General features: G+C 48.0%; 1 protein-coding gene across 1 annotated transcript in view; it reads right to left on the reverse strand.

The window, feature by feature from the left end:
- The window catches only part of LOC142303018 (NXPE family member 3-like), a 51,139-nt gene extending 42,623 nt beyond the window's left edge, over positions 1-8,516 (reverse strand). The window contains exon 1 of the mRNA XM_075344120.1: positions 8,079-8,516. Within this exon, the coding sequence (XP_075200235.1) occupies positions 8,079-8,516 (438 nt within the window). The remainder of the gene's footprint in view (positions 1-8,078) is intronic.
- Positions 8,517-17,812: the final 9,296 nt, after the last annotated feature.

A 17,812-nucleotide genomic window follows, 5' to 3' on the forward strand; every position in this document is an offset into this window, starting at 1 on the left:
ATCCCTTCACTGGCTTCCCATTGCCCAACGAATCCAGTTCAAAACCCTAACTATGACATACAAAGCCATCCACAACCTGTCTCCTCCCTACACTGTGACCTAGTCTCCCAATACTTACCTGCACGTAACTTTCGATCCTCACAAAATCTTCTTCTCTACTCCCCTCTCATCTCCTCTTCCCACCATCGCATCCAAGATTTCTCCCATGCTTCCCCCATACTCTGGAATGCTCTACCACAACATATCAGACTCTTGCCTACCTTGACAAGCTTCAAAAGGAACCTGAAGAGCCACCTCTTCCGACAAGCTTAAAACCTGCCGTAACCCTCAGTCTGATATAGCGCCGCACAATCAGCTCTACCCTCACCTACTGTATTCTCACCCATCCCTTGTAGACTGTGAGCCATGGAATAGATGGCGCTATAATAATAAATAATAATAATAATAATAACAATACTTTGTATAAGGCCTCTGTCACACGTTCGTGCCTTCGGTACGTGTTTGGCAGTTTTCTCAGCACTGGAGACACGTACACACATAGACCTATGTCTTCCTATGATTTTGGACAGACGTAAGTATTTTCGCACGGAACGTGTGTTTGTTCTGTACTTATGTGTGTCCGTGTGTTTCTCAAGCCGACATGTCCATTTTCTCTCTGGCATCACGAGTGTTACACGGAACGCAAACGGACCACACGGATGTGTTCCGTGTGACACGCACAGGAGAAAAGACGTGTCTGTGAGAAAAAAAACCAAATCTTTACTCACCTTCTCCAGCCCTGCAGTCTCTGCCGCTGTTGTCACTTGCTGCCGACCGACGCTCATTATGCTCATTTCATATTCACTTCTCTGCGTCCGGAAGCAGCAGCAGCGGGGAGTTGGCAGGATCGGAAACCGAAGATCAGCACCACGGACAGCGACACCAGGGACAGGTGAGTAGAAAGTTCCCGTTCTCAGTGTGTTATCACCGAGGGCAATACGCACCTTTGACACGTCCGTGAAAAATATGCGTGATTTTCACGAACGTGTAAAAGAGGCCTAAGAGAGCTATTAGCATCATATTGTGTAAAGCTAGCATATGGGGAGACTTTGGGGCATTATATTGTGAATAGGGCAGATATGGGGAGTCACACTGTGTATATGGGGGCTATGGGGCATCATATTGTGTATAGGTAGGATTTGGGGAGTCATACTCTGTATGAGGGAACTATGGGGCATTATACTCTTGTGACAGTCACTGAATGTGATGGGATTTACTCCCTTGGCTTGTGATGCGAGGTAACCCAGTTCATTAAAGACTCCAAATGGTTTATTTCTCATACTGTACATATAAACTGCTTTTCACTAGATAACACACATGGATTTCAGGTCCGTTACATTCATGGCACACCCGCATAGGTTCAGAGACACATCTCCAATAATATACCACACTGACAGATTTCAAGTCCAGAGCAGTCACGGTTCTCCCGTTACTGACTCCATCAGTAAACACATCCCTCTCCAAAAATACCTTTCAGAGAGACTTCAAACCTCTTTCCACACTCCTTCCCTTCCCACCGAGTACTCATTCATGGAGACGTCACAGTCCCTTCACCTTGACTCTTACCAGCTGAGTACGGTCAGCTCGCACACCTCTGCACGAGTTTCCTTCTTGAAGGCCTAGCAGCCCTCACACTGACCACATGCCAAATAAATGCTATCCATCTTAACAGGTGATACACCCCCATGGGTGGAGGTATATCAGTAGCCAGGCCCGTTTCTCCAGCTATCCATACAACGAGGCTCGGACATGCCCTTGTAAGACTCATGGCACTACAAGTACCAGAACAGACATCCAGATTTACACCAATTCTGTGATACATACTGGCCGCCCTGTTACATTCGTTTTCTCTCTGCCTAAAGTTTGGAACCTCTTTTTACCATACAAGAGAGTCTTCTCTTTGACGTTGAGCTTCAGCTCCTAAATCAGTCTTTCACTGTCATTAAAAGGAATATGTGAGCAGGTTCTTGCTACCTCATCTGACAGCAGCATAATGTAGGCAAAGAGACCCTGAATCCAATGATGTATCACTTATATGACTGGGTGCAGCCGTTCTGACACAATGAATGATTTTAGTTTTAGGATGTAGCAGAGCTTTAAAAGCTGCCCCCACCCCCACCAGGCTCTCTGTGTACATCTCTATAGACAGAAGCGGCTAATCACAGAGAGGTTGGGAATCGGACTTGAGCTCATACGCTCCTCAGTCCACTAATGTTAAAGCTAATGAAGTTTAAACTGACATTGCTGGTAAGCAAAAACACACTCTGTGATAAAGGACACATGACTGTAATCTGTATGCTAACCCTTACAGCATCTGTCTTCAGATTACATAGCAAAAACCTGCTGACGCTTCCCTGACTTCACAGCTATTAGGTAAGCACTTTTGTCAGACCTCACCCTACAATGACATCTTCTATCATTAGTGCGGCAGCGAGATTCACTCATGCTTGAATCTACTGTCTGGTCTGACTCTACGTCATCACAAATACCATAAGGGCCTTTCAGCATCATGCTTACAGAGGACTTGCTATTTCTAGTTCATCTACATCCTCTTCCTGAAGATCTACTATGGCTTTGGCTCCTTGTACCGTAGGACCTCCTTACCCTGACAGATGAGGCAACACCTTCATCAAATATATCACTCTTCTCTTTCTCTGGGCCCCGGCTCAAACACAGTTGCCACCTCATAACAATTTGACTAAGTTGTTCCATAATCTTTCTTCCTTCTAGATTTAACTGTTTCACTTCTTTTAGGTATTTGAAGGGACATTCTAGAAGAACTTGTACATTTTCAACACCATCCATCATTCACACAATGTAAAATTGAACCCTACCAATGTCACAAGGTATATTGGCTTCATTACGATCATCAATTCTCAGTCTGGCCACTCCGGATTTATCCATCATTTCATTGATGATCTTACCATTTATTCCAATGAGTTTCTGTACAAGATTTCTGGGCACCTGTATAAAATCTTCCACGAACTTCAGCAAACTCAGAGCTCTCTTCACTGCTTTATAAAGTCAAAGTATTCTACTTCGAATTTAATTTTGATTGCCGTGATACCTGGGATTTTCCTAGCTCACTGAACCTTACTTCCGAGTGTACTTACTGTGAGCCTTATTAAATCTCTTCTCACTGCTATCACTACCTGAATTGCTGCGGTCAAATGCTTTGTACTCTAAGTGTCTGGCGACTTCTTTATTCTGTTGCATGATCATCCGCCTTGTACAAACACTTTGTGGGTGCATGTCACTTAGAATGGCCACTCGCGTCTCTGTGGCTTCACTTGCACACAATACCACCAACTGATTTGCCCCTGTGGATAGACACACTTTATATGCTGCTATGGCTTCCTTAAGTTTTTCATACACTGCCTCTGTGGCGCCCCTGACCTGGTCAGACACCACTGAGTACTGCACCCATGCTATAGGCATTACAATACAGGTAATCCAGAAGGCTGACCGAGGTGTGACTACACAGCTGCATAGTGACCAGGTCTCCCACATTGACCTTTGAAGGGACCCCTGGGGAATCCAGGAGGGGGCGTGGCCTCTGTGGCGCCCTGGACTAGCCAGGTTGTCACAGGTACTGCAACACACACCCCCACCCTGAGACAGGCACATCAGCCAGACACAAAATCCTTGTTGCCTCCCTCCAGGGGCTGATGTCCACACCAGGTGGGGTGGAGCCAGGTGGTTGGCCCCACCCACTGAGGAGTTCACAGTCCTGGAGGCAGGAAAGGAAGGGAGTTGAGTTAGGGAAGGGCAAGTGAGAGGAGTGGAGGAGAAGAGAGGAGTAAACTGACCGTGTCCGGGTGTTTGGCCCGGGCACCAAAAGCAAGGTTGGCAGACTGTGGTGGCCGTCTGCAGAAGAGGCAGATCAACGTGGAACCGTAGGACCGGGGTCGGCGGTGGCCCGCCGGTACCGAACCGGGGAGCAAAGTGAAGCCAGCACACACAGGCAGGGCCTGCGGACCCCGACCAGGCTTGGAGTCGCCATTAGAGGTCAAATCCGTCAGTAACCGGAACCCCAGGGGTTTCCTAACAGCCAAGACCCGATTGAAGGCAACCGTCCGACCAGCAAAAGGAAATACAGCTACCGCCATAGCTAGAGTTCCAAGGGCCAGAGCCTGCGGGCAAAAGGGCTCCTCCGGCACATATATACGCTGGGGAGCGGGTTACCGGCGGGAAGCAATCGGGACCGAACATACACAAAGGCGCAGGGAAAGGCAGCCACCACCAACCGTCCGGGAGAAGCCACAGCAGCCGGCTGCGGGACCCGTCCATCCAGCCGTTTGGTTTACCAGAGACTTTACGTACATTTGTGGCTGAGTGAGTACAACTGTGGCATCCGGCACCGCACTGCGCAGTCCAGGCGACCCTGCACCTTGCCAACCCTGCCGCCCCGTCACCTCACCGGGGCCCGGGACCACCAACTTCTACCCACGAAGGGGGGAACAACATCCTAGCTGCTCCCTACCATCGCTCCCGGGATCCCCATCACCAGCAGCGGTGGTGTTCAACCTCACCACAACCCGTGGGTGGCGTCACGGACCAAATCCCCAAACCAAACTACCTCCTTTCACTCATGGGCGAGGAGCGCTGCTCGAGCCCCCGGATCCGGCCCACCGCTCGAGCCACCGAGCAGCCATCGCAGCAGCGCCAGACCCGAGCATTAGCGAGCACAGCGCAGCGGCATCCTCCCCGCCTGCGACACCTCCATCTCTACTCAAGGGGTGTGGTAGAGAGCCTGTTTGCTAAGTTGCGTAGGCAGGTACAGTGGGGAAGGAGTAGTGAGCCAGTCTGATGTGGAGCTCAGGGAGAGCAGACGCAAAGAGGAGACCTGAGGCTGCCACTAGTCAGACAACGTATGTGCCGTGACTATCGACGGGGGAGATCGATCACCTGGTAGTGCCACCCGAAATCCACCCAAGGCTAGAGAGAGCAAAGGGGTGGCTGAGTACGGGGACTGCCAGGGAGGTACCAGGCCTGTAAGGGTTACAGGTCCCAGTGCAGAGATTCATTCAATTTTCCCTGCCAAACCTGCCTGAGGGGGCACTTCAGACCCACACCATACCACCACAGAGTCCGCAGCCACGTAGCAAAGAGAGGGCCCATAGCTCACAAGAGGCAAGCAGCCGGAGTGACCTGGTCCAGGCTACAAGTAAACGGGCCGAAAAGAGAGGAGAACAGGCAGCAGCAACTTCCCTGGGTGACCCCCGCAGGAACTTCAAGTCGGGGTCACCCCGAAAACACCAGGGCTAGAAAAGGCGAGTCGGTAGTCATCCTCAAAAGTCAGCCTGACGGAGTGCCTGGTTTCCTCTGGTTAATCCCAGCTACGCCCAGGTACTCACCCTGCCATATACTATGAGTAAAAACCCTGAAAGACTGTCTGGACTGTGCCTGAGTCATTCTGCGACCTGTGGTTCCACACACCTGCTCAGGGCCCTGGGACCTGCCTCACTCTCGGGAGGCCACTACATCTAGCTGCATCCAACATCAGCCCCAGGCGTCCTCTAATCTGCAGTGGCAGTCCCCTGACCGCAATACCGAGAGTGGCATCACGAAACTCCTAAAGAAGCAACCTACCTGTGACCAGACCATCCCACGTGGAGTTCCTGAAGGTAATGCACCGCTACACCTTGGCTGGGCTCCACACCTCTATGGCAGAGGCTCCTCTAAAATGTTCAGGCGCATTCAACATGCACTTAAACACCAAACTGATGCATTTACCTTCAATTTTCTATTAGGTTCTCCAGATCTTCAGAGGTACTCTCTCACTCCAACTCCTCAGTCTCATGTTCTTTGGAATCTTCACCATTTTACTTGTCAGATTTCTCTTCCTTACTGCACTTTCTTGTCACTTTACTAGAGTCACAGTTTACATTGAAGTCATCATCACTCCAACTGGTATCCTGGATCTGTGTTGCCCAGGGAATGAGGTACTCGGTCCCAGGCAGTGTATCACTGGGGAATGTCACTTTGGTGGCCGTTGCCTTGTCCCGTGCCCTGGGTGCTTTTTAAAAGGGGAATATTTACAGGGAGAATTATAGTTATTTGTCTGACGCCACCTGCGGGTTGCGGGTAGGATGATGGAACCGCCTCTGCTGGGTTGGCTGTCCCTAGGGCTAGTGGTAATGGCAGCTGAGGTGGTAGGCCCTCCGCAGAAAGAGCTGAGCCCAGGGATCTGTATGGTGGAAGTAACGGAATAAGGGAGGCCACACCGGGGTTGTAATTAACAGTCTCTACTCACTCTTGAACCCTCGGACGGCTGGTTCAGGTCCCTGTATTTCCAGGGCCAGCTTTGTGACTCAGTTGATCTGTCCCTGTCACCCTCAGTGTGTTTGGGTCCCTGTAGCTTTAAGCGGTTTGGGGGCCCAACTGTCCCTTATTGTGGCAGTCTCCTCGTCCATACGGCGGGCAGTGTGGACCCTGGTCTGTGTCCCGAACCATGATCCTTGCCTTACTGCTGGTGCCCCCGGATCTGTAGGTCAGTGCGGTCCATGAAGGTCCCCTCACTGTGCAGGTATTTGCCAGGCCGTATGAAACTGTCGCCTGACCTAAGGCCCTGTGCCCCATCAGTGCTCTGGTCCCAGCAGTCCTCGGGTGTACCTGCCCTGGCCCACTCTCCTGTGCTGTGCCCCCGGGTCACCGTTACACGACCCAGCTCGAGGAACATCTGTACACTTCACTGTGCACCACTTTATCTCTTACTGTCCACTCTCACCAGGCTGTCTAGTCCCCTGGTCTGGCTCCGCCCTCTAGGTGGCCATCCCCCAATGTCTGACTACTCCATGCCCCCTGGTGTGTTGTGGGAACTAGGATTTTAGTGTGTGTTTGTGTAGATGTTACTGGCACTGGTATTTCAGGTCCCAGGGGTTTGGCCCTGCATCCTTGTGAGGACACAGTGCCTAGTAGTGCCCTGAGTGGCTCATAGGCGCTACAGATCAACATGTCCCCACGTAACCAGGTATTGGCCCCCTTTTCTGGAGCTACCCCATTTTCAATGGTCACATTATTGTTTACCTTTTTACCAGTTCAACCGTTACCTTGAGGAGACACATTATTCTCTTTGGTGACCACTATCTCAGGATTGTCAACCTGAGGAGGCACTATCGCTTCCTTATTACACGACATTTTACCACAAGGAACCCCTTCAGCCTCCCACTTTGGTGAGGCTTTCTTAGGGCTGTTCTGGCTGTTATTTGAGCAACTGGACACTTTCCCCCCTTTCTCAAATAAGTAAAAAAATACTCAGTCTTGGCCTATTATAATAGGATGTGGTTAGTCTGGGACTACACCGATGTCATGGTCTTAATAAACACTCTGCCCATCAGATATTCTTTACCATCCCCATATCCGCCACTGATTTTAATTGTCTTTCCTGGAATTAAATCGATATCAAGTGTGAACGATGGTTCACCAGGCTCACCAAGTCTAATAACCCTAATAACCCAGTCACACATTCTCCATTCACCTCCTTGGAACATTCTTGTGACCACGCGTTGTGATGGAAGTCTATACTGCAGGCTAAATATGCATAAAACTAACACTGTTGTTCCCTATTATAGTTGATCATCCCCAACAAAGCTGCCATTTTGACCTTGGGATGTTTACTCCCCTTTTGTGCCTCCACCTCCTTTTCTGCAACCACACACACGAAGCCGGGCAGGGCCACCCATGCCATCCCAGACATGACATCACCAGCCCGGCAACGAGTATTTAAGCCCTGCCCTGTGGGTGGTAGACAACCACACACACTGACCTACACGAGGTATGATAACAACGTTTTAATTTCTTCTGAATGCACTGCTCCGCTCATGGACGCTGCTCTGCTCCGTAAGTCTCCGTGGACCCGCCAGTCCACTGCAATAGGAATATCCTTATATATGGCCACATTATGGTGGTAAAGTCAATTAATATTAAAAAGCAATTTTTTCTTCTTAAATTTCTATTGATGAGTATTTTTGGAAAATCGGCATATTAACTAGATGGCCACAAACAAAAGGGTTTATTAGTTTCCTACATAACTTTACCTGATCTGGTCGTGTCTTTCTTTTTTCATGTAGAATTGCAATGGCTTCACTGGAATACATGAGCTTTATGGAGACCATGGTCTCACCAGGCCACTGAAGAATGAAGGAAGCTGTGTAGGAGCCATTGTAGTGGTCTGTCACGGATCCACTCATTCGAGCTTTAAGGCTGGGGGAAAGAAGCTTTGCATAGAAAAAGTCCCCCCCATAGCTCTTTTCCCGACCTTTATGGTCTTTGGTTATGATAAATACCTCTAACTTTTCTCCCACAAGATAGGTAGAGCGGGGATGGAGTAAGGAAAAAGTGGAACTTTTTGGGTGGGTGGAGAATTCCAAAATAGTATTGTCCGGGGGTAGAGGCCATTCCGTCAGCTTCAAAAGAGTGTGAAGTTCCTCATCCAGTTGGGTTTTCCTTGGGGATGTTCTAGGTATTGAGGCCATTACGTGAGTGTGAGCTTGTGTAGAGCATTGTGTCCAAGGTAATCTGTAAATTAACTAGGAAAGAGATAATAACATTAAATTACGAGGTTGACAAATCACAAGAGATATAACTTTCTCATCACTGTCCAACGTCTAATGATTTATCAGTTAGTAGCCATCTCTCTCCTTAGGCTTGTTTCAGAGTATCCTGACTGGAGGTTCAGATTGGAGGAAGATACTATCAATCTCCAACCATGATGAGATAAAGTGGCAGGTTTCCTATTGTGAAAAATGGTGTCTGTTACCTGAATTTGACTTGAGATGCTCTTAATTACAGATTAGCAAATCAACTTGCTGCAAGCTGAATTTCACTAAAATTTCAAGGTCCTCAGAACTTTAAGGGGTACTTTGCACGCTGCGACATCGCAGGCCGATGCTGCGATGCCGAGCGCGATAGTCCCCGACCCTGTCGCAGCTGCGATATCCTTGTGATAACTGCCATAGCGAACATTATCGCTACGGCAGCTTCACATGGAATCACCTGTCCTGGGACGTCGCTCTGGCCAGCGACCCGCCTCCTTATTAAAGGGGAAGGTCGTACGGCGTCACTGCGACATCACACGGCAGGCGGCCAATAGGAGCGGAGGGGCGGAGATGAGCGGGATGTAAACATCCCGCCCACCTCCTTCCTTCCGCATATCCTACGGAAGCCGCAGTGACGCCGGTAGGAGATGTTCCTCGCTCATGCGGCTTCACACACAGCGATGTGTGCTGCCGCAGGAGCGAGGAACAACATGGACCGTCGCGTCAGCGTAATTATGGATTACGCCGACGCTGAACCGATGATACGATTACGACGCTTTTGCGCTCGTTTATTGTATCATCGAGCCTTTACACACTACGATGCCGCATGCGATGCCGGAAGTGCGTCACTTTCAATTTGACCCCACCGACATCGCACCTGCGATGTCGTAGTGTGCAAAGCCCGCCTAAGTTTCTTTCAATCAATTGTCAGATATGAAGCAAAATGGCCACTCAATGGCTGTCATTTTGCTTTATTCGGTTTAGAGCAAGCTGTAAAAAAAAATACAAAAGAACCTCATTATACTCACTTCAGCCCTCATGTGTTCTAGCATTGCAGAGCTCTGGCTAGTCCTCCGCTAGGCCTCCGCTAGTTCTCATCTTTCCTATGACCAAGGTCTTCACTTTTCGGCAGCTTAATAATATGCACATATGTCATCCTACATGGGTAAAGGGGATACTAAGCCTTACAACTGTCCCCTAATGGCTCCTGCTCAAGACCAGAATATCCATAACCACAAAAATAGAAACCCTCGACGCGGATGTGACAGCTTAAAAGGCCATGAGGTTGTATCACGTTCCTCCTTAGGCCTCTTTCACACTTCAGTTTTTTCCATTGGTCACAATCCGTTTTGTGCCTGATGCGACTGATCTGTGGCAGATAGTGGTAAAACTGATGGGATGGATCCTGGAAAAGAACGTATCCGTTGTCCTTTTTTCATTTCCTGCCAAATGTTATTTTCCATTGAAAAATTATGAGAGAGAGAAAGCGAGAGAGACGTCGCTTTCCGTTTTTTGGACTGAAACAAAAAGACGTTACATTCTGCGTTGCTCCTGCCCAAAGCTCAGTCAGTCCAAGACTAATCCATCGCGCGATGGATGCAACGCAAGGCCATCAGTCGCAATCTATCATTAATACAGGTTTATGGGGGAAATTAGTCATGGATTGTGCCTAATGGAAAAAGACTGAAGTGGGAAAGTAGCCTAAATGGGGCTTTACACGCTACGATATTGATAATGAATTATCATCGGGGTCACGTTGTTAGTGACGCACATCCGGCGTCATTAACGATATTGCAACGTGTGACACTTACCAGCGACCTTTAGCGACCTCAAAAATGGTGAAAATTGTTCACTACGGAGAGGTCGTCCCAAAATAAAAAATCGGTAATGATTGATTATCAATATTGTTCGTCGCTCCTGCGGCAGCACACATCGCTGTGTGTGACACCGCAGGAACGAGGAACGTCTCCTTACCTGCTGCCGGCCACAATGCGGAAGGAAGGAGGTGGGCGGGATGTTACGTCCCGCTCATCTCCGCCCCACCGCTTTGATTGGCCGGCCGCTTAGTGACGTCGCGGTGACGTCGCTGTGATGCCGAACGTCCCTCCCCCTTGAGGGAGGGATTGTTCGGCAGTCACAGCGCCGCCGCCGACCAGGTAAGTGCGTGTGATGCTGCCGTAGTGCTAATGTTTGCAGTGGCAGCGATCACACGAAATCGATTGCACGACGGGGGCGGGTGCTTTTTGCTTTTGCGTACGATATCGCTAGAAATTGCTAGTGATATCGTAGCGTTTAATGCCCACTTTAGGCTGCTTTCACACTTGCGTTGTTTTGCATCAGTCACAATCTGTCGCCTTGAGGAATTACGGTATCCTGCAAAATATTTTGCAGGAATCTGTTTTTTCCCCATAGACTTCTATTAGCGATGAATTGTGACTGACAGCCCTGCATTGCATCTTCCGCGTGACGATTAGTCATTTTCTGACTGACTGTCAGGCGGTAGGAACGCACACTGTAATGTTTTTTGTGTGCGGCGGATTGGTTTTTTACTGTGAGCATGCGCATAGTGAAAAACCATGATGGACTGTAAATTCAGTTCCAGCAGCAGGAACGATCAGATGATCACCCGGCGGCCGGCTTTTGTGAGCAATCAGATGATCTGATTTTTTGCAGCATCAGACACATCAACACATCCGTTGCATCAGTCACACAACTGATTATGACTGATGCAAAACAATGGAAGTGTGAAAGGAACCAGAGAGGAGTTCACAAAGCACTACAAACAAAGAAAAAGCAAGTATGCAGAGATAGACAAGAACCCAAAGTGAGGAAACATTAAACACCTGCATGTATGGATGAAGAAGAAATATTAAATGCAAACAAGAGTATAATGCTAATAACCCAACAGAAAACAAAAGGCAGATGTAGGAGAGGCAAAAAAGAATACACAGAGAAAGCTACACTCGAAAATCCCTTATCTGCAGGGCTGAACCTCCTTAAAAGACATCCACTTAGAAATATAGCCCGCAGAGAAAGGCTGGAATAGGAGAGTACAAATAGCCCCACCCGGGATGTGATAGGCCAGAAACAATGAGTAATAGAGAACATGTGGTAACCACACACCATAGGAAGAAAAGCAAGAGTAAACGTCAATACACCACAAGCATTTGACTAGGGACTGACCAGGCTGTGGCTCAGCAAAGAAGGAAACTGACCACGTAGCACAACTTAGAATCAAGTCACGAGGCATGACGATATTCCCCTTTCTACGAGGGGCCACTGGACCTTCCACAGTCCCCACCATCTGATGTTATTGATGGAACATTCACTTTAGATGCTTGGCATGAAAACCTCCCAAACACACAAAGGAGTTATCTTCATGATCATGACCATTGCACTTGACAAGATAGTGAAAATGGTTCCTGACCTGCCTACAATTCAACACACACACTACCGCATGCTATGTACCGAAGCTTGCCTATGTTTGACACAAATTTTGGGCTCATTGCCTTTACAAGTGAGTGCCAGGTTCCTTGGTGTCTATGTATACCCTCATTTTCCCTTACTCAGAGCAGATGAGCACTTTACAAATCTTCAGTGCAAGCAGAAGGTTCGCATTCTTCTGGTTTAACCTGGATGTTATTTGCAGTGCCTGTTCCTGAGAGGTCTAGAGATAAGTTGTGGTTTCCTTCCCCTGTTTGTTATCCTGTGTGGGTGCTGCATAATACTATATGGGGGAATATGGGGGCTGCCTAATACTATCTGGGAGGGCCATAATACAAAATGTGGAATATGTGGGCTGCACAATACTATATGGGGGCTGCAAAATACTATATGGATCTGCATAATACTATATGGAAAAATATGGGGACTACATAATGCTATATGGAGGGTTATGGGTGCTGCATAATACTATAGGAGGACTATGCAGCAGTATAATATTGTATGTGGTCTGCACAATACTATATGGATAAATATGTGGGCTGCATAATACAATGTGGAGCAATAAGAGAGTGCATTATATTATATGGAAGAAAATGGGGGGCTTTATACTATATGGAGGAATATGGGGCTGCATTATATTATATGGAGCAATAAGCGGTGCAATATTTTGTATGGAGGACTATGGGGTGTGCATTATAATACATGAAGGACTATGGATGGTACGTAGCAATATATGGAGGACTACGAGATATGCATTATAATACATGAAGGACTATGGATGGTGCATTGCAATATATGGAGTATTATGAGGTACATTATAATACATGGCAGTCTATGGGGTACAATAGACAATATGGAGGACTATGTTGGGCCCATAACACTTTATGGAGGATTATGGGCGAGCATTTTACTTATTGGTGGAGTATGTGGGACCCATTATTCTATATGGAAGGATTTGTGGGGCACATTACATTATTTGGAAGGCTATGAGGGAGCTTTTATATTTTATCTATAGTTATTAGAAGACCATTATACTGTTTGCAAGCATACATACAGTGTGAAGGTTTGTGTGGGGTCTATCACACTGTGTGGAGGGTTGTGTGAGGGACAATATACTATTTGGAGGTATAGTAGGGGCCATTATACTGTATGTGAGCCTATTATACTGCATGGAGGGCTGTGTGGGGGTCATAGTTGGCGATCTTACTTTGTTGGGGTCATCATTCATTGGGGTAGATGAAAGGGTGGTAGAGTAGGGTTATCATACTGTGTGTGGAGGTTACTGTGGAACAATTCACTGAGGGGTATCATTCAGTTTTTGGGGGGCACTTTTCTTGCCATCATACTTTATAGCTGCAATGAAATGGAAATATTGAGGCTTCAGTAGGAGGGAAATTACTCTGTAATGGCTGAAAAGTTGTGGAATTTGCTCATTTGTGACCAAGCCCAATATTATTATTATTAGTAGTATTTTTTATTTTTTTTTTGGAAGGGGGCCTAATTAGAAATTCTGCTATGGGGCCCCATGTATGCCCCTGGCCACGTCATAATTCAGGTCAGACGCTCACACAGGCTCAACTCGAGTAACGAGTATAATGGAAGTCAATGACTGGGCCGCTCGTCTCTCCGCCCACATACAGCCATAAACAGAGCAATTCCGGGGGAGACACCATATCTGAAAATGATGACTTGATTGCCTCCCTTATCCCCTCCCCCTGTTGGAATTAGCATAATTATGATACAATCGACCTAGCAGGACCTGTGTGAGGTCATACCCATGTAACCTGGTATACAGCTTTGTTGGCTGAGGCCCCGCCCCTTCTTGTCATATGGGTATGACCTCAAACAGGTCCTGATAGGTCGATTGTATCATATTTATGCTAATTCTAACAGAAGGAGGGGATAACTATGAATACCGGCCAGATATTATCTGATCCTCAGCTGCTATCACTCAACAAGCAGCTAATTTGATAAACTTAACTTTCTTGGATTTCTAAACCTATACATCCGAGGTGACCACTACAGGTATGTATAGAATCAGCCTGATAGTGCCAGAATAGCACTGGCTTTAGGTTATATAGGAAAATCCTGGTGGTTGGTGCACTTTAATCTGTGTATACAACTGTACACAGACACACGTTCACACACAAAACAGCCGACAAATCTTCTACTCCAGATGGAGAGTGCCGCTTCATCTTGTTCACAAAGACGTTTTTCTTTGCAGTTTAAAGACTTAAGGCCGCTTTACACGCTGCAATATCGTTATCGATATCACTACCGTGCGTACCTGCCCCCCATCGGTTGTGCGAAACGGGCAAATCGCTGCACGTGGTGTACAACATCGCCCGGACCCGTCACACTACTTACCTGCATAGCGATGTTGCTGTGACCGGCGAACCGCCTCCTTTCTAAGGGGGTGGTTCGTTCGGCGTCACAGCGACGTTACTAAGCAGGCGCCCAATAGACGCGGAGGGGCGGAGATGAACGGGACGTAACATCCCACCCACCTCCTTCCTTCCTCATTGCCGGCGGACGCAGGTAAGGTGAGGTTCCTCGTTCCTGCGGTGTCACACAGAGCGATGTGTGGTGCCGCAGGAACGACGAACTACATCGTACACGCAGCAGTAACGATAATTGAGAATGGACCCCCATGTCACCGATGAGCGATTTTGCACGTTTTTCGACGATGCAAAATCATTCATAGGTGTCACACGCAAATGTGACGCCCTGGGCAAGCCAGGCGTCACAGGTCATCACACCACCACACCCTACACCCCAGTTAGGCACACACAGCTAACCCAAAAATCCTTGTTGCCTTCCTCCAGGAGCTGGTGTTCACACCGGGGGGTGGGCCAGGTGGTTGGCTCCGCCCACTGAGGAGTTCACAGCCCTGGAGGCGGGAAGAATCAGGCAGTTCAGTTTAGGAGGTGAAGGAGAAGGAAGTAAAGTGGTAAAGGAGGATAGTAAGAGTGGTGACAGAAAAGAAAGAGTTTAAAAAGCCTGAAGTTGGTCCGGCTGTGTGCCCGGACCGTGACAGCAAGGTCAGCAGACGGCGGTGACTGTCTGGAGGGGTGATTGCTCGGAGGTTGCTGGAAGGACCGCGGACGGGTGGTGACCTGGCGGTCTGGAGCAGTATAGGAAGAACAGTCAGCACCAGGGCAGGGGCCTCTCGGACCCCGGCAAGGCTAGGAGTCGCCATAATTTGCCAAATCCGTCAGTGAAGGGGACGACCGTCTCCCAACAACCAAGTCCCGATTTAATGCAACAGTCCAACCATGGTAGAGAGACACCGCCACCGCCAGGGCACCAGTTTCTCAGGGCCAGCGCCTGCGGGCAAAGTAGGGCTCCTCCGGCCCATATCCAAGCCGGGGAGCGGGTTACCGGTGGGAACCCATTGCAACCATCATCAACATAGGTGCAGGACAGAGGGACCGTCACCGTCACCTTCTGGGGAAAGCAAGTGCAGCCGTCTGTGGGAACCGTCTTTCCAGCCGTGTGGTTTACCAAGAACTGTGTCACCGTCTCAGGCTGAGTGAGTACCACAGTGCCGCAAGGCACAGCGCTGCCCCCGCGTCCCTGCGCCCACCAGGCCCTGCATCTCCCACCTCATCACTGGGCCCCGGGATCACCAACCCCTACCCACGGAGGGGCAACACAACAACTTGCTGCTTCACACCATCACTCCCGGGATCCCCATACAGAGCAGCGGTGGTGTCAACAAATCACCACAACCGTGGGTGGCGTCACGGACAATAGACTATATCCCAAAACCCAATCCCCTTTCACTCACGGGTGAGGAGCGCCGCTCGAGACCCCCGGGATCCGGCACACCGCTCGAGCCACCACTGAGCAGCAGCAGTCGGACCCGAGTAGAGGGGTGAGCGCAGTGCTGACACCCTCCTCTCCGCCCGCGACACAACGACATCGCTAAAGCAGCTTTACTTTTTAGGGATGATCGAATACCTCAAATATTCGGCTTCGCGAATATTTTCCGAAAACATCGCTGCTATTCAACTATTCAATGCGCAATGTAAGTCTATGGGAAGCCCGAATAGTACAGAATAGTTGTTATTCGGGTTTCCCATAGACTTACATTGCACATTGAATTTTTGCAATTAGTCTAATAGTGGCGAGGTATTCGGAAAATATTCTCAAAGCCGAATAATCAAAGTATTTGATCGTCCCTAATACTTTTGTTTGTCCTCCTACTTTTAAGTAACTTAAGTTGCATTTCGGTTGAATGAGGGAAGAGTTAAAATTTAGAAAGAAAACACTTTAAAAACAAGCAAAAAAAACCCCCAAAAAAGTGTCAAATCTGTCTGTTTCTGCAAAAATACTTCAGGCACATATGTAACAGCCTCGTTTTTGAAAAGCGTAGGAGAAGTTTGAAACAAAAATATCATATTCCCCCTCAAAAATAGAGAATAAAAATCCCTCTAGATTTGTGAATAAGTTTTTAATATTCCAGTTTGACAACTGCTCAGCTGTACTGTGATCGGGGACACTAATGTGCTTTAATCCAATATTTGTAAACCGTCTGTTAAAGTACATGGAGATATTTCACTTTCCAGGTCATTGTAGTCAGAGTTGTCCAATTGCAGATGCATAAAGAACACATTGATATTGTGCGCAGGTTGTTGTTTCATAGGTTCAGTGTTATTAAAGATGAAGGTAGACATAAATCAGTGAAGATTAAATTATAGCAGGATATGCTGACCCGAAAGAGGACAAAAACCGCGTGAGGCAGATGCTAATTGCCCTGTATTAGAGGAAAATATCCCCCGACTCCACATACGGCAATGAGGCGAGTTCCCTGGAATAACGCCCAATCTCACAATCTACTGCCCATAAGCTGAATTATGATATTTGTCATGGAAGGCGTCCAATGAATTGTTGGAGTGAATCAACCATTAAACATCCTGTGGTAGAGAGTTTGATAGCCTCAGTGCTTTATTGTAAATGTCCTCCTCATTAGGGATGAGCGAACCTGTTCGATAAAGGTTTACCAGTTTTAAATTCGGTACGAGCCTTAGCTTGTTCGGTTCGGGCTCGGTAACACAGGCACTTTCCCCAAAAGTCGGCAATGTTCGGTTTTGTTCAATCAATTTTAAATAATTGCTTTTCTAATAACATTGTATGCTTTTGGATAGGACTGTGCTGCTGTATAATGAGTGGGGGATGTGTTTAATGAATGCAGGGGGTAGGAACTTGGGAGAAGCCAGCGGCGCGCTGCACCGCGACATTTCTTTTTCTTGGCTTTATTTGAGGATGCTCCTGCAGCAAGTCACGGCGCAGCAAACATCCACAGGGCTCAGACACAAGGGCTTGTATCATTGGCTGCCTAAGTCACATGTCCATCTGCATATAAAATGAGGACATGCGGCGTATTTGCCATTTTGTGAATGTTAAACATTAGGGAAGGTAATGGCTCCAGTGCTCAACTTGGTTTTACAGAAATTTCTAGGGCTCTATTCCATCCTGGATGTGCTACTGTAGAAGGACCAGTTGCAGTGTGCTCACTTTTGAAAATGGAAATGCCAGGCCACATCCTGTGTTTTGCTTGGGCTATATATCCCTGTGGTGCAAATACACTATCGGGAAATGGGAGGGGACAATTTATGCCATTGTTGCAGTGTCTGCCTGAAATGTGTTTACATATGAAGACTCCAAGATGGCTCTCCAAGTTGTGTATTTTCTGTGCTGGCAGGGGTATGGGAGCACCAGCCCTACACCTGTCTCTCATTCACGTCTATATTTCTTATGTCAATAGTCTAGGAGATTGTTGGCTA

This window comes from Anomaloglossus baeobatrachus, chromosome 4, assembly GCF_048569485.1.
Source record: "Anomaloglossus baeobatrachus isolate aAnoBae1 chromosome 4, aAnoBae1.hap1, whole genome shotgun sequence".
NCBI classification, from domain to species: domain Eukaryota; kingdom Metazoa; phylum Chordata; class Amphibia; order Anura; family Aromobatidae; genus Anomaloglossus; species Anomaloglossus baeobatrachus.